The sequence below is a fragment of the Lampetra fluviatilis genome, chromosome 55, assembly GCF_964198595.1.
Source record: "Lampetra fluviatilis chromosome 55, kcLamFluv1.1, whole genome shotgun sequence".
NCBI lineage: Eukaryota > Metazoa > Chordata > Hyperoartia > Petromyzontiformes > Petromyzontidae > Lampetra > Lampetra fluviatilis.
This window is the reverse complement of record NC_136329.1, coordinates 7,102,997-7,125,159: the sequence shown is the minus strand read 5'-3', so window position 1 is coordinate 7,125,159 and position 22,163 is coordinate 7,102,997. Positions and strand designations below refer to the sequence as shown.

General features: G+C 46.9%; 2 protein-coding genes across 4 annotated transcripts; both read right to left on the bottom strand.

The window, feature by feature from the left end:
* Positions 1 to 551: 551 nt before the first annotated feature.
* Positions 552 to 10,205, bottom strand: LOC144949863 (uncharacterized). Of its 3 annotated transcripts, none has more exons than XM_078879850.1 (5): positions 10,162 to 10,205; positions 8,890 to 8,986; positions 7,918 to 8,001; positions 6,171 to 6,305; positions 552 to 1,857 (listed from the first exon to the last, which is right to left on the bottom strand). In XM_078879850.1, the coding sequence occupies exons 2-5, from the start codon at positions 8,984 to 8,986 to the stop codon at positions 968 to 970; spliced, it is 1,206 nt and encodes a 401-aa protein (XP_078735976.1). In that variant the 5' UTR covers positions 10,162 to 10,205; the 3' UTR covers positions 552 to 967. The 3 variants fall into 3 exon arrangements, with proteins under 3 accessions (XP_078735976.1, XP_078735975.1, XP_078735978.1); XM_078879849.1 differs by having other exon boundaries at positions 9,898 to 10,183; XM_078879852.1 differs by having other exon boundaries at positions 9,903 to 10,183.
* A 3,906-nt stretch (positions 10,206 to 14,111) lies between these two features.
* On the bottom strand, positions 14,112 to 21,368 carry LOC144949839 (uncharacterized). Its single transcript, XM_078879801.1, has 5 exons — positions 21,343 to 21,368; positions 19,509 to 19,605; positions 18,112 to 18,195; positions 17,795 to 17,929; positions 14,112 to 17,146 (listed from the first exon to the last, which is right to left on the bottom strand). The coding sequence occupies exons 2-5, from the start codon at positions 19,603 to 19,605 to the stop codon at positions 15,456 to 15,458; spliced, it is 2,007 nt and encodes a 668-aa protein (XP_078735927.1). The 5' UTR covers positions 21,343 to 21,368; the 3' UTR covers positions 14,112 to 15,455.
* Between the last annotated feature and the right edge of the window lie 795 nt (positions 21,369 to 22,163).

The window sequence follows — 22,163 nt, the reverse complement described above, 5'->3', positions numbered from 1 at the left end:
GGTACTTTTAAAAAGTATGTAATGGTTTTCTAAGAACATTGTTCCTATGAGAAATAAGGGGTTCGACTTACGAAAGTCGACATGCGACCGTCGTCCAGTTACCACTTAGGTCGTAAGGTGTAGGAGGTCGCCTATAGAATGAAAAAAACAATGTAGTGTCCAGTATTGTACACGATAGGAAGACAAATCGGGGTGGGCAGCTGAACCTCGCTGCCTCCTCCTCCCTCATTGGAGGTGGGGAAGACCGCCACGTGGCCTGGGACCCACGATGGACCGCGTGGGAGACAAGATGGCGCCGCGTGTTGTTCTTCCGCGGCAGCGTCAATGCAAGCAGTGCAGTTACGACGCGTATAGCAGGAATCACGCAGTCAACCGCGAAATTTTGAGCCATGGCAGGGGAGAGTGCACGTGATCGGTTGAACTGTACCTCAATAAAGCGCGAATGGTCAAATCCGCGTTGGGAATCCCACGATGGGCAAGGTTTTGGTGCATTTCATTGCTATTGGTGGCACATCCTGTTGTAACAGTACTATTAAACACTTGATTAGGAATGCAAGCATTGTTTTATTGAAAATGATTCCTTGGAGTCACAGATCAAAACACATTCAACAGAGGTTAGAATGACATACAAATCGAGGATAATTCAAGTCGTCTTCAGGATTTGAATAGAAGGCTAGAGTGATTGCGTATTCTAAAAATAGTATGCGTCAAAGCAATATACTGGACCAGTAAATTGGCGTCTGATCATCTGTGTTTCAACTCTATTCATGCGAACAGAAATATGTTCACGAGATAAATGCTAACATCGAGGCCAGCTAGCCACGAGAAGGCTTCAGGAGATAATTTGTGTCGTTTTGCTTTTCCTACTCCATTGAAGTAGCACAGACTACAGCAGTTTACTATATCATCCACAGTTTGGGATGCATGACCAAAATCGCACTACTGTGGCTTGTCTTTAGTTCTCCGTTCACAACGCCCACGGACATGGCAGGACAATAGTTTTTGCATCAACAATATTATTGTGTGTTCTCGCGTGCTTCTCTAAATTGTAACGATTGGAAAACCCCTTCCCACATTCCTTACACACGTGTGGCTTTTCGCCGGTGTGTGTTCTGATGTGCGCCTCCAATGTAGAACGTTGCGAAAAGCCCTTCCCACACTCCATGCACACGTGCGGCTTCTCGCCGGTGTGTATTCGTGTGTGTTTCTCTAAATCAGAACGTTGTGCAAAACCCTTTCCGCACTCCGTGCACACGTACGGCCACTTGCCCGTGTGTGATATAGAATGTGTGGTTAAATTACACCGCTTTGTAAACCCCTTCCCACACTCCTTGCACACGTGCGGCTTCTCGCCGGTGTGTGTTCTGATGTGCGCCTCCATTGTAGAACGTTGGGAAAAGCCCTTCCCACACTCGTAGCACACGTGCGGCTTTTCGCCGGTGTGTATTCGTGCGTGTTTCTCTAAATCGGAACGTTGTGCAAAGCCCTTTTGACATTCCTTGCACACGTGCGGCCACTCGCCCGTGTGTGAAATAGCGTGCGTGCTTAAGGTAAAACGCGTTGTAAACCTCTTCCCACACTCGTTGCACACGTGTGGCCTCTCACCGGTGTGTGTTCTCATGTGCGTCTCTAAACTAAAACGCGTTGTAAACCCCTTGTCACACTCCTTGCACACGTGCTTCCTCCCATCGGTAGCCACTGCCGTGCACAACGCGATGCCTTCAAGTGCCTTCCCGCACTGCTTGCAGGCTTGCAGGGTCGCGTCGCCGGTGCGTTCCGCTTTGTCCGTCATCTTTGTTTTGAAGCAATTGCCCTTCCCACATTCTTTGCACAGGAGTTCGCTTTGCTGTGCTTCACCTGTTGCATGTTTTGAAAGATATAAAAGTGCATTTAAATTAACCGATGCAAGAAAGGTAAAAGATAACCGCCAGAAACAGAACCAGTAACATTTTATGTGATCCTCCTGCAAGTAGCCTCGTCTCTAACTCCCGCCCTGTCAACTCTGTCTTAAGGAACGCTTAATCTTAACCCTTTCCCCATTCCGAGACGTCTGCAAGTTACAGGGTGTGTGTCTCGTTCACCGCTGAATCTAGGAAAAATTGGCAAGTGGTTAGCGATAATTTGATTTTGAGAGGCGTAGTAGCGCAGTTTTTAAAGATATCGGACTCATTTTGGTCTCATTTTGAAAGGAAATTGCTATAAAATTCTATTTTAAAAAATGCGAAATTTGATTTTTTTTGGTATACTATGTGTAAACAAAAATTATTGTTGCTGTAAATCAAGATTGGAAGATATATACATTTTTTTAATCATTGTATAAATGATTAAATTGCCAAGAAAATGGTATATAAAACTTTGCCACGTAATAATAAATATTCAATGGTAAAAAGAACGAGCTGTAAATGTCAGTATATATATTATCTTTCTTAAGGTTATTTACTAAGATATACCATTTCTTTGGCATGAATATAAAGACAAAACACACATGTAATCATATATACACATAGATGTAATAATATAATCAAAAGTATGGCTGTACTCACCACCTTCTTCCTTGAAGAGCTCTTTCATTCACCCCCCACCCCACCTACCAAACTACAACCTCAGGTTGTAGATTTTTTATATTGTGGCTCTTCATTTCTTATCGGTAGGGGGAGAGCCAAAGAGGTTAATTCCCTCTTGGAGCCCGTGGCCGTCCTCTTTGAAGCAGTGTCTTTCTTCCGTGTTGACGGGGGCGGCGGGGTCCAATACTGTTTCTGGGAATGGTATTGAACGAAGCAATCTCCCCGTAAACACAGAGGAATCTTGCATATGTTGCATTCCCAGGTGGTGTCACGCCGCCGACCGTTCCTGTAGCACACCCGGCATCGTCGCTGACTTGGCATTATGGAGGTCATGGCATGCTCCGTCACTTGCGTTAACCTGCACGAAGGGTCAACAAGCCTTGGCCTTTTGTGCTTCAGAGGAGCACTTGGAGAAGGGTCATCTGGTGCCTCGTCGTCCACGTCACTGCCAGGTGCAAGCCGCTGCCTTCTTGTGGTGGATACATCTGAAGGCCCTGCTTCTTGTTCGTCTCCGGTGGCGGCGGTGGTGGTGCTGGTGGCGGCGGTGGTGGTGCTGGTGGCGGCGATGGCGGAAGCGGTTCGGGCGACGTTGATGCGTGGGGTAATGGGTGCGCTGACGAGTGCCGGAGGCAGGTCGGTTGCATGGGGGATGGCATCTCCACTTACGGCCCACTCCTGAGGATCGAAATGAATGAGGGCGTTGAACAGCACCTCATGGAACGCGAGCAATGTCATCTTCTTTTCGTCTGTGCTATATTTCTTGTACAACACGTAGGCATTGTGCAGTGCCATTTGCAGGAAATACAGCACGATTTTCTTCGTCCATTTATGAGTCTTCCGCGTGAAGTGGTAGTATTGGATCATCTGATCAAAATGAACCACGCCCCTCATGTGGTCCATGTAGTCCGCTATGGCATTAGGTCGCTGGAGCTCAATTCGACTTAGGAGTGCAGTGCCATCCCTCTTCCTGACCTTTTGTTGCCGAACGAAGTTGTGAGTGTCGGCATTGTGAATATTGGTTATAAGTGTGACCAGGCGCGTGTTCATCCAGCATATGACAAAGGTATTTCCCTTCCTCCTGAAATGAATGCTGTCACGTGGAATCTTCATTTTTGCCAGGGCTTGCAGATCCTTTGGGGCTCCTCTTGACAGCCTCAAAGTGCCACAGGTATGGACTCCATGTTCATAGAGTTCTTCTGTTAGCTTCACCGAGTTGTAGTAGTTGTCCATATACAACTGGTAGCCTTTATCGAGCAGAGGTCCCATAAGTCCAAACACAATGTTGCGAATTGACTTCTCAATCCCCACGTATATGTCAAAATCAAATACATATCCTGTCTGAGCCTCGGCAAGAATGTAAAATTTGATGCCATACTTTTCAGGTTTCTGCGGGTTATAAACTTTGAAAGGCAGTCTCCCCTTCCATTCCAGCGTGGCCTCATCTAAAGATAGTTCCCTGTTCGGGGCGTACAACGCCTTGAATTTACTTTGAAAATATTCCATGACCGTGCGCACTTGCAGCAACCGGTCTGTGTTGTCGCGAGGCACTGCACAGCTGTTATGGCAATTAAAAAATCTCCCAATGCTTTTGAAACGCTTGCACGACATTGTCTCCCTGAAGGCTGGCATCGAATAGGGTTTCCCTGTTGACCAGTACATTGGAATTTCGGGAAGAGATGCAACGCCCATCGCCATGGTTAGTCCCAAATAGTTTGCGATGTCCATCAAATTGACACCTTCCCACCCTGCACTCTCCTCTGCTGATTTGTTTGCCAAGGCACAGTTAGCATACGAATTGGTTTCATTCGTGAAAAACATGAGCAACTCCCGCGTGATAAACAGCTGAATGAAACCCAAAGGAGTGGCGGGAACCGGTGTCTGCATTCCTGGAACTGCGGTGAAATCGAGCAAGCGCACTCCGGCATTGTCTTCTGTCCATTCTCCAGCACGTGGTTGCTGCTGTCCGCCATCACTGGCTCGGTCCTCATCTCCACTATCGCCATAGGTAGGGGTGGCCCACTCACCCAAGGGTGAGGAGGGCGGGAATGGCCGTCCACCTCTTCCATGGCCACGTGACCTCCTTCCTCTCCTCCGACCAACATCTTCTTGAAAGGTACAGGACGCCTCCTCAATGTCGCTGACACTCTCGTCGGTATTGTGTTCAAGCACAAATTCTCGAGCGGGCCCAAAGGCCGTGCCTGCCTCATGAGGGCCATGCACAGCATCATCTGTAATGGCGGAGCCAGCTACGCTCCGAGAAGGTATCCCTGTTTTCTCCACATCTTCGCGTGCACTAGACACTGATTTTTGGGATGGATGCATTTTCGGCATGTTCACCAGTGTTCTCAGCACCACTGATAAAATAAAAATTAAAGAAATCAAATAGCACCGAAAATAGTGGTGAAATTACGTAAAGAATACAACCACACTGCAGAGAACTACAGCGGCACGACCGCCACTCTATGAAAACTGGCGCCAAACTGAGCCACACGGCCTCCCACATAGCCTTGTAGGAGCCTCGATACGTCTTCCAACCAGATGATGTACTGACATAGATAGTTTATGATTTTTGTTAATTAATATTTTACTTGGTGCGCACACGTCATCGGAATGGAATCGGAAGGAAAACTTAACGTTACACTTGTACGTCATCGGAATGGGAAAAGGGTAAAGGAGCCCAGTGTCCAGCCTCAGTGGCAGTCCTAGACTAACAAACCCACATTGTTTGCATACTCCGAAATCACACTTATTCACTGTAACTGCATTTACCCCCCGGCTTTATTGCTATGCTAACTCCATTCTGTGGTATTTGAGGATACATAACCAAGTACAACATCAAACAACATGGGAGACAAATACAACTTCGGCAGAGAAAAATATTTTGCTGCCCGATATCCTTGAATGAGTCTACCCAGTCTGTCGGTACCTTCCCCCTATGTAGCACATCTGAACCATACCCAACATACCTCCAACACTTCATCCCTCTATGCTGTCCTTCTGCTATTCTTGACCGGTTCGAGCCCAATTTTTATTAAACATCTTCTGACCACATAATACACCGATCATCGAGCATAACTTATTGCTGTATCTCTCATTTTCCATTCCTAAAATTGTGTTCCTTTATTGCCCAATAGGTTAATTAGAATGGCTACATACATTCTCAAATATTTTCCTCAATTTATTCTTAATTATGTGTTTCGCACTGTAATACCCATTTTGATATGTGTACCTTTGTTGACGAGGCCTCTCGTGGTTTTAGATAACTTGCCCTTCCTCAAGAGTCTCACAGAAAAGCTCAGCAATTCACAAATAGGTTGGAGCGTAGATTACCATTATTTCCCTTAAGGATGGTAGTAGATGTGGTGATGCAAGTTAAAATTATTGATCAAGCGAGACCTTGACAATGTACTCGAGAAGTAAGTTACGTTGTGTCATCCTCAAGAGCCATTCTCTGATGTGATGTGGAATCGTACTGACTGGATGAGTTCAATGAGGACATTTATTTTACTGCAGCCACGACTCCAGTCGTAGCACGACTGTAATAAGACTGGTGACAAAGCAAGAAGACAATGCATTGTCTCTGTTACGTGACCAAAGGAAACTCACCTTCACCAACGTCATCCTCTGATAACTCCACTTCGATGAAGTTCTGGTCTGGAGTGGCCGGACATCCGTGGGAATCCCCAGTCTCCTCTGGCCTCTCACCGTCTCCTTCAACTTTAACAATATTCACATCTGGAGCTGCGATATATAAAATTTCACAATGGTTCCTTAATAGATGGGGAAAACAATGCACATGATAATGCTATCAAGCTGGTCAGCTACAGTCGTTTATCCGTATACCCTTATAATTCGTAATACAGGCAGTCCCCGGGTTCCGGAAGACCCGACTTACGGGAATTCCGACTTTACGGAAATGCTCCCATATATCATGGAGAAAAAAAATCAACACAGTATGCGGAAATGTTTGCGTTAGTTACGTAGGCGCAAAGAGTGCAGCGCGGTGAGGTTGCGGATGAATACCGCGGAGCGAGGTGTAAGGTGGCCCCACCTTACGCCTCGCTCCACAAAAATGCCACCTTCCCCGAGCTTTACGAGGATTGAGGTAAATGGTCCCCGAGTTTCGATTCCTGCTCACAGCCAACACCAGTGACGATAATCTGAATTCGGTCATGGGCCTCACCGAGGTCGACTTAGCCTCAAAACGAGTACCAGGTGTGGTGTGTAAACATCGCCACTAGGGAGACAAAGGCGACTGGGCGTGGTGCTGGCCACCCACCCCCTCGTGTTCGTGTACCGTGCCGGCCTTCATAGGTGATCGCTAACAGCACTTGCCCCAACAGTCTGTTAAAGGCTATATGGGGGATCTTTATATTGTCCTTGTGCGCGTGTGTAGTGACATATACTGTCACTATGCTGTAGCGCCGGGTACTGGAGGGACACGTGACCGGGGGCCAAGAGCCCCGCCTTCATACAGTAGGGGGCGGGGCTGAGGGCGTGGCGAAGCCACGACCAGGAAGATAAAGGGAAGGCAGGGATTGGGGTACGTCTGTGAAATCAAGCCTGTGTCCCACGTCTCATCCATCGTCTCCGGGTCTTCGTATCACCTAATCTTGATTTGAAGCTTTCGTGTCTCTGGTTCTTTCGGTAAAGTCACGTAGATAGAAAAAATTATAAAAGAACACGACGTTTCAGTCGCAACACAAGCGTCCGCATCGTGTCCTTTTTTTTTCGATCTACGTGAAATTACCGAAAGAACTAGAGAGTACCGTATCACCTACTACAGAACCAGAGTTACGTTTAGTGTTACCCCATGAGGGAAGTTGTTAATAAACGTGTTGCCTCCAACTCCAGAGTGTGTGCCTCGGTGTACAACACTACACGTGTATGAAGTCTAGGCCGAGCCTAATGCACGGTAAACAAACATTCAGAAGTGGCTGCTTTCTGTTAACAACGAAAATAAAAATGATTCGTGGTATTCATAAAAAATTGGATACAGTATGTGTTCCAATAATTTAATTACGGGTAGTGTTAGGGTATATATTCAATGAAATGTAAGAATCATAGGGTGCAGAGCGTATGTACAGCGATACGATAGAGGTAGCGATATAAAACGGACGACAGTGTGAGTACTGAGAGAAAATGGCTGGGGAGGCACAACTATTCCCAGCTATGGTATTTTCTCTTTAAATTTGGGGGAAAATTGTTCAGTTTCCGACATACGAAAAATTCGGGTTACGGATTGTTCTCTGGACCCGAACACCTTCCGTAACCCGTGGACTGCCTGCATCTTGCCTTTGTTTGGCTCTTAATGATTGGTTTTGCTCTACCAAGCTGTATGCAGGGATCTTACCATCTTCCTCCACTTCGCTTTTAACCACAATGTTCATTATCTCAGTGCCCAGACTCCCATCATCTTCTTCCTTGACGCCGGGTCCTGCGTATACACACGCGTTCACACTGGACTGTCACAGACGACAACTTCCAGATGGTGGCAGAGCCACAGATATATCCGGGTGGTTCAGGGTTCTATTGCCGTGATGCCTCGTGTCACTTACACCGCTTTTCCAGTAGCACATCCGAGCCTCGCCAAGATCAATGGCACCGTGGTGGCGAGATGTGAACTACCACGCCTGACATGCTGCAGGTCGTGGGTTCGATCCTGACCCCGACACCTTTATATCTGGAGTTTGCATGTCTCTCTACCTATGGTGGCGCGGATTTTTCTCCAGGTCCTCCATTTTTTCCCTCCACATTTAGAAACCGCATTTAGATTATTCGGATACTCTACAATTTCCACATGATGATAAGGCACTTCGTTCAGCTATCTCTTGTGGCCAAGTCACTTCTGAAAAAGAGCTACATAGCTCAGTGGGGCATTAACTGCTCAAATAAAAAGTAGTTTATATATATGAAGTTAACTTTGTACTTTTAGAACCAGAGATGAAAACTAAAAATCTGACATTGGCGATTCCCTGATGTTGGGGTGTATGTGTGCCTCTAAAAAAAAAATATATTCTCATTTAATACTGAGATAAACGAACTATTCCTGTAGTAAATAATTGGGGCAATTTATGCACTTTTGGTATCACTTGAAAGGGCGTTTAAAGGTGGTTTAATAGTTTAAAAGTTGTTCAAAGCCAACCCAGGGTGGCTCTGGAGGCCGAGTTATGCCAAGTCGTTGATAGATGCGTCATGCATGGTGGTCCCATATGCAGGGTTTCCAGATTGAAGCCCTGCTCAGCTTTCCACAACGGCGAGATTGGGCGCATGCCGTGTTATTATTATTACTACTACGATTTGGTCAGAGGCAGTGCGATCTTACCAGAGAGATGAGTCCCCGTCACGTCAGGATACATAATGGGGCTTGGAGTTTCATCGTTTTCTTGTTTGATGAATGCCAACTCAACGTGTGAAGCCATCTGAGAGGAGATAGACACCCAGAGACACCTCGTTAGATGTGCATCAACAACATACAAAACAAAAAACTATACCAAGGCCGTAATTATAGTATATATTGGGGGATACACATCAAATATGCTCAAAATGTCCCCCCAATATATTTCTATAAAAAATTGCTATGCTATGGAAATTAAAACAACAATTTGCTAAACCTTGGTCACAATATCTGGACTTGTCTTCATATATATCAATGCATAGATTTATATGTATATGATTATGGTTGTTCTAATCCCTAATCTCTGCCATTACATACAATGAAACAAGAAATGGTAAAAAGAGTAAAAACAGAGCAATGTAATACAATCCACTATTAGACATTATTGTAAAAAATAAAGAAAAAGTCCATCCCATGTATTAGTGAATTTTTTTTATGGGACCCCCAGACCCCCTGGAAGATTTGGTCCCCCCCAATGTTGACTCCATGGCTATGGCCTTGAACTATACCCACATAGTTATGAAAACAAATGGGACAAGTGATGTTGGTCACCTTTGTCTCCCCAGTTGCAATGTTTACACATCACAAAGACAAAGGTCTCCCCGTACAACCTGAACAGACTGTTGGGGCAAGTGCTGTTCGTGAGTAACTAACTATAAAGGCTGGCACGACACACGAGAGGGTGGGTGGCCATTACCACGCCCGGACGCCTTTGTCTCCCCAGTGGTGAAGTTTACTACACACTGGGTACTCATTTGAGACCGAGTTGACCTATAAGTTACATAGCCGCATACACAAGGCGATTGAAGAGATGATATCTAGTGGTGGTGATGCTACTGCTGCTGCGTTGGTAGTGCTGCACAAACACAAATAACGAACACGCATTCGTCACTAACACTCTGCGCACGCGTGTGTGGGGGAGGGGGGGACCTGTACCGTACTGGGCGACGTTTCGGGCTACGGCTCCTTCTTCAGAGGGCGCAGAGCCCCACGGGGCGGGGTGGGTGGAGGCACACGAAGGCGACAAGATGCAGGGATAAGACTCGAACCGTCTGTTTAATAAACTATGCATTACCCTTTCCCGTTCCGAGGCAACTGCAAGTTTCAGGGTTGGGCCCCGTTCACGCACTCGCGCGGCTCACACCGTCAATTTTATTTAGAGAGGCGTAGCGCCGTTGTTTGCGAAGACATTGTACTCACCGCAGAGAACCGTCGCGACACGACCGCCGCACCCTACAATAGCTGGCGTCAAACTGTGCCACACGCCCTCCCCGCACCGCCTTCTGAGAGCATCGGGACGACTTCCGACCGGAAGACGTACCGATGAAGTTTTTTTTAATTGTAATTCTTCTTCCGATTCCGTTCCGATGACGTGTACGCGTGTGCACGTCATTGGAATGACGTATGTGGAAAGGGTTAACCCTTTCCTGTTCCGATGAAAATCTGACAAACAGGATGCAATGTTTTCCAAACTTTGTATCAAATTTTTTTTTATGTTTCACAAATGTTACGGGCTCCAAATAAATGGGCTTTAAAAATATATACGGACAGAGTAAAAAAACTCACACTTGCTCCATTATAGGATTGAGATGGTGATTGACGGTGATGCGATTAGTTCTGGTGACAGAACAGTTGGAAGTGGCTAAGGAGGGGTTTGGGTGGTGATAGGGGTTGGGGTAGTGATAGGGGTTGGGGTAGTGATAGGGTTGGGGTAGTGATAGGGGTTGGGGTAGTGATAGTGGTCGGGGTAGTGATAGGGGTTGGGTTAGTGATAGGGGTAGTGATAGGGGTTGGGGTAGTGATAGGGGTTGGGATAGTGATAGGGGTAGTGATAGTGGTTGGGGTAGTGATAGGGGTTGGGTTAGTGATAGGGGTAGTGATAGGGGTTGGGGTATTGATAGGGGTTGGGTTAGTGATAGTGGTCGGGGTCGGGGTAGTGTTAGGGGTCGGGGTAGTGATAGGGGTTGGGGGTAGTGATAGGGGTAGTGATACGGGTTGGGGTAGTGATAGGGGTTGGGGTAGTGATAGGGGTTGGGGTAGTGATAGGGGTTGGGGTAGTGATAGGGGTAGGGGTAGTGATAGCGGTTGGGGTAGTGGTAGGGGTTAAGATAGTGGTAGGGGTTGGGGTAGTGATAGGAGTTGGGGTAGTGATAGTGATAGTGGTTTGGGTAGTGATAGGGGTTGGGGTAGTGATAGGGGTTGGGTTAGTGATAGGGGATGGGGTAGTGATAGGGGTTGGGGTAGTGATAGTGGTTGGGGTAGTGATAGGGGTAGTGATAGTGGTTGGGGTAGTGATAGGGGTAGTGATAGGGGTTGGGGTAGTGATAGGGGTAGTGATAGGGGTTGGGGTAGTAATAGCGGTTGGGGTAGTGGTAGGGGTTAAGATAGTGGTAGGGGTTGAGGTAGTGATGGGGGTTGGGGTAGCGATAGGGGTAGTGATAGTGATAGTGGTTTGGGTAGTGATAGGGGTTGGGGTAGTGATAGGGGTTGGGGTAGTGATAGGGGTAGTGATAGGGGTAGTGATAGGGGTTGGGGTAGTGATAGGGGTAGTGATAGTGATAGGGGTTGGGGTAGTTATAGGGGTGGAGGTAGTGATAGGGGTTGGGGTATTGATAGTGGTTTGGGTAGTGATAGGAGTAGTGATAGGGGTAGTGATAGGGGTAGTGATAAGGGTTGGGGTAGTGATCGGGGTAGTGATAGTGGTTTGGGTAGTGATAATGGTTGGGGTAGTGATAGGGGTTGGGGTATTGTTAGTGTCTTCTTGGTTCTTTCGGTAAAGTCACGTAGAAGGGAAATAATAAAATAATAAAAATAAAACATAATAAAATAATTCTCACGACGTTTCGGCCACGCAAGCAGTCGTCCTCAGGTGAAGAACAGGTCTGTCGGGAAGACAGCGTCTAACCTGTTCTTCACCTGAGGACGGCTGCTTGCGTTGTGGCCGAAACGTCGTGAGAATTATTTTATTATGTTTTATTTTTATTATTTACCTTCTATGTGACTTTACCGAAAGAACCAAGAAGATGAATCCCTGCAGTCACGAAAGCTTTAAATCGTATTGATAGTGGTTTGGGTAGTGATAGGGGTTGGGGTAGTGATAGGGATAGTGGTTGTGATGGCCTGGTCGTAGCTGGGCGGTGGGGTTTAGGGAGGATCAGTATCAGGATGACGCTGGACTCGAGGAGGAGAGATGGGGATTGTTCTCAGGGAGGAACGGAAGCTTCAGGCTGTAGTCGTCGTCGTTGTTGCTGTAGTGAAGATTGTCGCTCTGAGTTGGTTCCAGTTGAGGGGAGCGAGAATGGAGCAGGGACGAGAGTGGACACAGGGCGAGTGAGAGGGTAGAGAGAGAGGGGAGGTAGAGATGGGATTGGCGGCAGAGTAGTGAGAGACGAGAGAAGCGAGGTCATGTCGGGTACTCGCTGTACTACCCGGCTTCGCCCGGGACATGGATCCATCACGCCCGGCCGCCTTTGTCTCCCCAGTTGCGATGTTCACACACCACACCAGTTACTCGTTTGAGGCTGAGTCGACCTAGGGGAGGCCCAGGAGCGGTTGAAATAATCGTTACCGGTGGTGGCCGTGAGCGGGAATCGAACTCAGGTCGCCGGGTTCATAGCGCGGCGCGCTAACCACGACACTACAATGCGTTACGCTTCCACGTGCGCGGGTCACGTGACAGATGTGACGTCACAGCTCACTTGCCGTGCAAAAACGATATGCATTATTGAGCTCCATCCCCACAAAAAAAGTGTATTTTTATAATTTTTGCATGGTCTACAGTCTGGAAAGTACCCACATGACAAATTTTCAGTTTGTTGCATGTCGGGAAGTACGCTAAACATTTTGAACAGACATACATTTTGATTTAAAGCTTTCGTGACTGCAGGGATTCATATTCTTGGTTCTTTCGGTAAAGTCACGTAGAAGGGAAATAATAAAATAATAGAAATATAAAACAATAAAAATTCTCACGACGTTTCAACTGCAACACAAGCAATCATCATCAGGTGTGAAATCCACAGCAAGAAAATGTGACTTTACCGAAAGAACCAAGAATACAGACACACATTCACAACTTTGCCTTTTATATATATGGAGATGTACGTTGACCTTCTTTCGCATGGTACGGAGCCAACCATGCTAATTGGAGGCACAGGGCAAGGGAAACAAACGAAACACAGAAAGCAGTTATAAAGAAATTAGTTTTCAACCAATGCGTATGGGTCTCTATGCATCTCTGTGGGTCTCTATGTACGAGTTTTCAATCTTTGTTTTTATTTTATTTCTCTACCTAAGTGACTTTACCGGAAGAACCAAAGAGTATGGATTCCTGCAGTCACGAAAGCTTCAAATCAAGAATGGATGCGAGTCTTTATTGGTCTCAGTGCATATCCATAGGTCTCTATGTATCTCTATGCGTTTGGAGTATTTGGCTACTGCTATAAGTGTGCACATAAGGGGCCGTCCATAAATGACGTCACGCACCTAGGGAGGGGGGTCAGATATTTGTGACGATGTGTGACGAGGGGGGGTGAGAAATGTGACTTCACATCAAAATGCGCAACTTTAAATAAATATAGACAACACGTTCTACTTAATTAAATAGACTTTTTAATGTTTTCTCCTACAACATCAGAGTGCAGCGCCACATTAAATACGCACTACAATGACAATAGTTTAAAGCGATTTGAAGGATGTTTTATTTGGGGGTAGGGGCAGAGCTTTGTGACGTCATATTTGAGGGGGGGGTCTGACTTTTGTAACGCCGTGTGACGAAGGGGGGGGGGGGTCAAAAATCATCCAAAATCGCGTGACGTCATTTATGGACGGCCCTATAGTAGCTCTGTGGGGCCTTGCCTGTGTAGCCGGTATTGGCTTAATGTAAATGAACCACAAGTATAATTGTGAATGAAAGGAATGACCATGAATTGGACCCATAGTCACGTGAATGCACAGTAGGCCACGCCCACCAGTAGAGTAATAAATTCAGGGTACAGGGCACCTATTCAGATTCGGGTGGATATTGCACAGGCAAATATTGTCTGAAAGCTTTCGTGACTGCAGGAATTCATATTCTTTGGGTCTTTAGGTAAAGTCACGTAGATAGGTTAAAAAAAATAAAAATAAAGAAAAAACTACGTTTATTAATGAGGGGGGGGGGGGCTCATGTGGAGTGACGTCACGCACGGGACACATTCTAGGCTTATTATATTAGTATTTAATTTGTGCAGTATTATCACAGCGGCTGACTAGAATACAGTATTTAGAAAATAATCTAGATGTTTCTAGAAGATAGTTTTGTTAAATGTTACATATTTAAGAAGTTTTTGTTAAATCTTTCAGATGCTATACGTTGAATGTGTATTGTATATGATAAGCAGGTGTTATCATTATTCAGATTAGGGTGGACATTGTACAATACAGGGGTTGAGCAGTGAGATGGTGTTAATTGGGGTTGATTGCTGTGCATCTGGTCATAATTACAGATGCACGAATGCTCCTCAGAAGAACACTTTGAAATAAAGAGTTGCAGTCACACAACCCTCTGGTGTCCCTTGGCGGTGGAATCATCCGATTCTTTGGAGGGCAGAACACAACGCAGAGTATCCACTCATCGCCTCCAAACTCGACTATTATCGTTGCTGTTTTTTTACTTATTAACCAGCCTGTCCCCTCGTAACGATCACGGGAGGAGAGGGATAGGGCGAGTTGGATACGCCTGGTAAAATAAAAAAATAGCAAACAAATAAATGTTCAGGAGCTAAACTCCAATGTCGAGATCTGCCGGCCACGAGATGGCTTCAGGAGAGAGTTCGTGTGGCTTCGCCATTCCTTCTCAATTGAAGGAGCGCAGACTGCTGTGGCAATTACAATATAATCCACAGTTTGGGTTGGATATCCACAGTCGCACTAGTATCTTGAATGTCCATTTACGACAATCGCATTACACATGGTAGAGTGAGCAAAGCTGAACGGGCCTCTCCAAGTCCTACTTCAGATTCCAACCCAGTAAACGACCTCTTTTTCTTTTTAAATATTAATTTATTTCCTTTTTAGTCCCAAGACCCCAGAGGGAGCTTGTGTTTTCCCCCCCTCCTTTTTAGTCGAGCTGTTCCCCCTTCTTTGGATGGTTCATTGTACCATCGAAGCCTAAGGCCCTCTTTGCCTAACCCAAGCCTGCACCTGTAGTTAGTCTAGGCGAATATATACTCCCCAACACCCGTGGTTTAAAAAAAAGAAAAACCCGCCAGTACATTTACTCGGACATAATTGGACTATAAAAAAACACTTAAGCTCCTCAATTGAAACAACCCTGCAGGTGCGGGGGGGGGCCGAAACCAAACGATTTAGTCCGCGGAGTTCCTCCTGTACCCCCCCCCCCCTACCCTTGTTGCGGTCTGTGCTTTGTACCGCAGCTCTTGTCAAGTTGCAAAAAAAACTATTAAAAATATTCACCGTTGCCTTCAAGAGGAAGCAAATTCTGATTCAGATTTTCACTCCACATTGTGTGTTCTAGAGTGTTTCTCTAAATTATAATGATGGGAAAACGCCTTCCCACACTCCTTGCACACATGGGGTTTCTCACCCGTGTGCGTTCTCGCGTGTGCCTCCAAATTGTAACGCTGCGCAAAGCTCTTCCCGCATTGCTGGCACGAGTGCGGCTTCTCGCCGGTGTGCGTTCTTGTGTGTTTCTCCAAATCAGAACGCTGCGCAAATCCCTTCCCGCACTCCGTGCACACGTGTGGCCAGTCACCAGTGTGCGACATGGAGTGTGTGGTTAAAGTATAAAAGGTTGCAAACCCCTTTCCACACTCATTGCAAACATGTGGCTTCTCAACGGTGTGTGTCCTTGCGTGTTTCTCCAAATCGGAACGTTGTGAATATCCCTTCCCACACTCCTTGCACACGTGCGGCTTCTCGCCGGTGTGTGTTCGTGTGTGTTTCTCCAAATCGGAACGCTGCGCAAAGCCCTTCCCACATTCGACGCACATGTGCGGCCACTCGCCCGTGTGCGATATGGCGTGCGTGGTTAAAGTATAGCACGTTGCAAAGCCCTTCCCGCACTCGTTGCACACATACGGCTTCTCGCCCGTGTGTGTTCTCGCGTGCTTCTCAAAATCGGAACGCTGTGCAAAGCCCTTATTACACTCCTTGCATACGTGCGGCCACTCGCCCGTGTGTGATATACAATGTGTGGCTAAGTTGGAACGCTTTATAAACCCCTTCCCGCACTCGTTGCAAACGTGCGGTTTCTCACCGGTGTGCGTTCTAGCGTGTGCCTCTAATGTCGATCGCTTTGAAAAGCCTTTCCCGCACTCCCTGCACACGTGCGGCTTCTCGCCGGTGTGCGTTCTTGTGTGCGTCTCTAAATCGGAACGCTGTGCAAATCCCTTTCCGCACTCTGCGCACTTGTGCGGCCACTTGCCCGTGTGTGATATGGAGTGCGTGGTTAAAGTATAAAACGTGGCAAACTCCTTCCCGCACTCGTTGCACACGTACGGATTTTCTCCGGTGTGTGTTCTCGCGTGCTTCTCAAAATCGGAACGTTTTGGAAACGCCTTCCCACACTCGTTGCACACGTGTGGCCTCTCGCCTGTGTGTGACATACAGTGTTTGGTTAAGGCAGAGCGCTTTGTAAACCCCTTCCCACACTCCTTGCACACATGCACCTTCTCGCCGGTGTGTGTCCTAACAAGCACTTCTAATGTAGATCGTTTTGAAAAGTCCTTCACGCACTCCATGCGAACGTGCGGCTTTTCACCGTTGTGTGTTCGTGCGTGTTTGTCTAAATCTGAACGTTGTGAAAAGCCCTTCCCGCACTCGTAGCAAACGTGCGGCTTCTCGCCCGTGTGTGTTCGTGCGTGTTTCTCTAAATCGGAACGTTGTGCAAAGCCCTTTTGACACTCGTTGCAAACGTGCGGCCACTCTCCCGTGTGTGATATCGCGTGTCTGGCTAAGATAGAGCGCTTTGTAAACCTCTTGCCACACTCTTTGCACACGTGCTTCCTCCCATCGGTAGCCACTGCCGTGCACAACGCGATGCCTTCAAGTGCCTTCCCGCACTGCTTGCAGGCTCGCCGGTTCTTGTTGCCAGTGCGTTCTGCTTTGTCCATCGTATTTGTTTTGAAGCAACTGCCCTTCCCGCATTCTTTGCACAGAAGGTCCGTTTCTTTTCTTTCACCTGCTGCACATTTTTTTTAATGAAAAAGAACATTTCGATTAACTGATGCAAGATAAAAAAAAACGAGTGCCATAACAGCACCAATTACAATGAAGTAAAGCAAGCCCTTCTGGATCGATGTGTTTAACATTTAACAATGCGAGATGAAGCTCGGAAAGCTAAATGGAGATCAAAGGAACTCACAAAACAAACACCACCTTGTTGTGAAAGATACAACGCAGAATACCCTTAGGTTTACTCTTACACGTAGCTCATAGTCCGCCCTAAACCACATCCGCACAAACCATGTCAAATGCGGATATCTGATGCAAAAATGGAAACTAAAAAAATCTCCAGTAGTGTGCGACTGTGGTCATCCAAAACAGACCGTACTCTCCGTATACAACGTATAACGACGCAATGCCCCGATCCACAAATACGAAGGAAACATTGCAGCGATACACTCCGCTGCTCCTGACGTGGTTATCTGGCTTGACCACCTGAATGTGAAATTGTAGTTGTTGATCTGCATCTACAGCAGCTGTACGAAAGAAGAAGACCAGTTACATGCTTAGTGATCTTGCTGCAGGGGGTGATCATTTCGTACCCAGGAACGCAACCCTAGTTTTCCCATGAGGTCTGTTATTTGTGACGTGACCAAAGGAAACTCACCTTCACCAACGTCCTCCTCTGATAACTCCACTTCGATGAAATTCTGGTCTGGAGTGGCCGGACATCCGTGGGAATCCCCAGTCTGCTTTGTCCTCTCAACCGCTCCTTCAACTTTAACAATATTCACATCTGGAGCTGTGATATAGAACATTTTATGAAAGGTCTTTGATGGATGGGAGACGAAATGCACATAACAATGCAATCAAGCTTGTCAGCTAGAGTCGTTTATCCGTTTATTTTTATAATTCTTGATATCTCGCCTTTGTTTGGCTCAAATTTTTGGTTTTGCTCTACTGAGCTGTATGCAGGGACCTTACCATCTTCCTTCACTTCGGTTTTCACCGCAATCTTCATTATCTTAGTGTCAAAACTCCCATCATCTTCTTCCTTGACGCCCGTTTCTGCATATACACACGCGTTCACATTCCACGTTTACAGACGATCACTTCCAGAAGGTGGCAGAGCCACAGATATATCCGGGTAGTTCAGGGTTCTATCGTCGCAATGCCTCGTGTCACTTACACCACTATTCCAGTAGCACATCCGGGCAACTGTGCCATGCCAGCCCCGGGCAGTTCAGGAGAACTGAGTTACGCCACCGATGTCACGCACAAAACACGTGACGTCAGGTCCCTTGAAGATTATGGGGGCTTCCAAAGTTTCTATGCTACTGGGTATTTGGAGAGTTGGGAGGCAGTCGCCCCCTCCACCAACAACGTAGGGCTGAGAAGCACAGCACTCACAACGGACGGAGCACCGGGCGGCTAAAACGCACAAAGGTGGCACAGTGGGGAGCATAGGTCTTGCAGTATGTCAGTCATCTGAGGCATTTAACCCAAAATATCCGGGGGTTTCGTCTCTGACCTCCTGTCAGTGACCCTTTGACACTTCACGTGACCTCAAAAGTGCACCTTGCCCGGCACAAGAGTTGTGGTGACGTCACAGTTAACGCAGTGATGGCTCATGTTGATCGGTGGCTCTTCACCGGGGGTGGTAAGCGGAACCCTGGGGGGTACACGTGGCAATGTCCCAGGGGGTAACGTGAGATGATTTATTAACGTGTGACATTATATCTTACGTGAGAGTCATTGGTGAATAATCATGTATGAATCTGCCAATTTGAAATAACTAAGCTAAAATGTGAATCCAAATGCTACCCTAGATGATATAAAGGACCTTTATAAACGCACTGATTGTAAACAGTGTTGTTTCCAAGAGTAACCAGCGAGTGTAAACAAAATTGCGGGCACGTATTTAGGGCATCTTTTTTTATACGCTGCAGTTACCAGCAGCTAGTTAGGATACCTGACAACATGGACGATTGGTTAAAATATCGATGTTCGTTACTCAGACATCGATTTCTCAGAACCATGATGGGTCAGGCAAGGCGGTAGCTCGGTTGAGACAAAATTCAACAAGGGGTAGTTAGAGTAGCCGCAAAAAAAGTTTGAGAACCACCGGTGTAGATGATGTAGTGACACTGTGTGTACCGACCGATGCTAAATTAACCAGTAGAGACGTAAGCAATTGATGCAATTATACACAGGCAAAATTCACGCTATTCATTCCAACAAACAGCCCCATAACAACTCGTCATGCATGGCGGTTGCACATCCAAGCATGACTCGGGACTGAAACCCTGCATGGGTTTGCACGATGTGCCGAGGTTTGGCCCATTCCGTAGTTATAACGGTCACAGGCGTTGCGATCTTACCATAACCACGTTCCATAGTCACGCGAGGATACATCCTGGGGCTTGGAGTCTCATCGTTCTCTTGTTTGATGAGTGGCAACTCAACGTGCGAAGCCATCTGAGAGGAAAGACACATATACACACATCGCCAGGTGAGCCATATACATCCCCAGTGGCGATGTTTACACATCGCATCCGGTGCTCATTCCTCTTCTTTCGCACGGGCTGACGTAGATGCAAAGTAACAACGACAATTTCACATTCGGGTGGTCAAGCCCAGACAACCGCGTTAGGAGCAGCAGCGGAGCAGTGTATCATCATCATATGATGTCTCCTTCGTATTTGAGGATCGGGGTATTGCGCTGCCATGCTTTGTGTACGGTCTGTCATGGATGACGACGGTCATTTAAGGCGATTTAACGGAGACCCAGGACCGGTTCAGATATTCGTCACTGGTGTTAGCCGTGACGGGAAGCGAACTCGGGTCTCTAGGTTCATAGCGTGGTGCGCGAACTCCAGCACTATCATCGATCCAAACACAGGCACAACGCTCAGTGGCGATTGCGTCACCGAGGCGCTTGCGCCAGGCCAGGTGCACCTTGAGGCCACGTGAAGTGTCGAAGGCTTGCTGCTGGCAGGTCACGGGGCAGACGCAGGTGCCACGGGTTGGCTGACCGAGATGACTGGCAGATGCACCAGGTGTGCCCCCTACTGTGACAACTTCCTGCGCTTTATCCATCCGGCGCTCCGATCTTTGTTTTGAGCGTCGCTCCTCTGCCCTCCTTTGGATCAGAAGGGCAACTACCTCCAACTGACCGGTAGTTCATAGCGCACCTAGCCTGGCACTGCCCAGTAGTTCATGACGCCAAGGCCGTAGCCATGGAGTCAACATTGGGGGGGACCAAATCTTCCAGGGTGTCTGGGGGTCCAAACCCAGAAAAATATCTAAATATGAAAACGAATTTCTTGCCTAAAATATTAGAAAATTCACTAACACATGGGAAAGACTTTTTTTATTAATTTTTTACAATAATGTCTACCAGTGGATTGTATTACATTGCTCTGTTACTTTTTTTTACCATTTCTTGTTTCATTGTATGTAATGGCAGAGATTATGGATTAATAAAGTACAACCATAACCACAATCATATACACATAAATCTACGCATTGATTTATATGAAGACAAGTAACAAATATTGTGGCCAAGGTTTAGCAAATTGTTGTTTTTATTTAGATAGCATAGCAATTATTTAGCGTCTGAATGTTCAGACGCTGTCTCCCCGACAGACCTGGTCTTCACCTGAGGACGGCTGCTTGCGTTGTGGCCGAAACGTCGTGAGAATTATTTTATTATGTTTTATTTTTATTATTTTATTACTTCCCTTCTACATGACTTTACCGAAAGAACCAAGAAGAAAAAAATTATTTAGTTATCGCAATATATTGTGGGGGGGGGGGGGGACATTTTGAGCATATTTTAATATTTATTGGGGGGGATGTGTCCCCCCCAACATATATTATATTATAATCACGACCTTGCATAACGCAGTAAGTAGCCTAACAACTGCGCCACCACTCCCCACGTTAGAGTACATTACAAAGATCCCCCGTATAGCCTTCATCACACTGTTGTGGCAAGTGCTGTTCGCGAGTTAGCACCTATGAAGGCCGCCCGGCCGCCTTTGTCTTCCCAGTGGCGATATTTAACTTCACACACACACAGGGCAAATGAAGAAGATACCTGGTGATTGGTGGTGGTGATGCTATTGCTGCTGAACCGTGCTGTACAAACACCGATAACGAACACGCATCCGTCATACGAACACTCTGTGTGTGTCCGTGTCCGATCTGTACCGTGCTGGACCGACGTTTCGGGGAACACCTCCTTCTTCAGAGGGCGCAGAGGCCTCGGGGAGGAGGCGCACGAAGGCGGCAAGATGCAGGGACAAGACGGGCACCGTCTGTTTCCTAAACATACAAAGACAAAGATCCCCCGTGTAGCCTGAACAGACTGTAGAGGCAAGTGCTGTTCGCGAGTACCTATGAAGGCCGGCACGGCAGACGAGTGGGTGGGTGGCCAGCACCACGCCCGGCCGCCTTTGTCTCCCCAGTGGCGATGTTTACTACGCACCGCACCAGAGACTTATTTGAGGCTGAGTCGACCTAGGGGAGGCCCCCAGGACCGGTTCAGATAATCGTCACCGGCGCTGGGTTCGTAACGCATCGCACAAACCACTACACTACCACTCCTCCATGACACCACCATCACAACCATTAACATCACCACACAATCACGAACACCACCACCACCACACTAGGAGCGTATAGCGCTAACCGCTGCACCACCGCTCCCCTTCCTGAACGCACATGGGCACGCTTCACTCCCAGCGAGAGGCTGAATCATTACATCTCGCCACGGATCCCTCCGTTTTCATACCTCGATATACGACCGCTTTGGAACACAGATAATCCCCGAGTTGCGACGGTCCTACTTACGATATTTCGATCTTACGATGGCGATATCGATATGACAAAATTGTAAAATATTTTAAATTTCACGGGGCATCTTCTTGGTTCTTTCGGTAAAGTCACGTAGAAGGTAAATAATAAAATAATAAAAATACTACATAATAAATATTCTCAAAATGTCCCCCCCCCAATATATTGCTATAAAA

Coding starts and splice junctions, on each gene's coding strand:
- LOC144949863 (XM_078879850.1), bottom strand. CDS start 8,986: ATGGCTTCACACGTTGAGTTGGCATTCATCAAACAAGAAAACGATGAA. Junction 8,002..8,889: donor GACGGGGACTCATCTCTCTG/GTAAGATCGCAC, acceptor GTGTATACGCAG/GACCCGGCGTCAAGGAAGAA. Junction 1,858..6,170: donor AGAGGATGACGTTGGTGAAG/GTGAGTTTCCTT, acceptor AACATGCAACAG/GTGAAGCACAGCAAAGCGAA.
- LOC144949839 (XM_078879801.1), bottom strand. CDS start 19,605: ATGGCTTCGCACGTTGAGTTGCCACTCATCAAACAAGAGAACGATGAG. Junction 18,196..19,508: donor GACTATGGAACGTGGTTATG/GTAAGATCGCAA, acceptor GTGTATATGCAG/AAACGGGCGTCAAGGAAGAA. Junction 17,147..17,794: donor AGAGGAGGACGTTGGTGAAG/GTGAGTTTCCTT, acceptor AAAAATGTGCAG/CAGGTGAAAGAAAAGAAACG.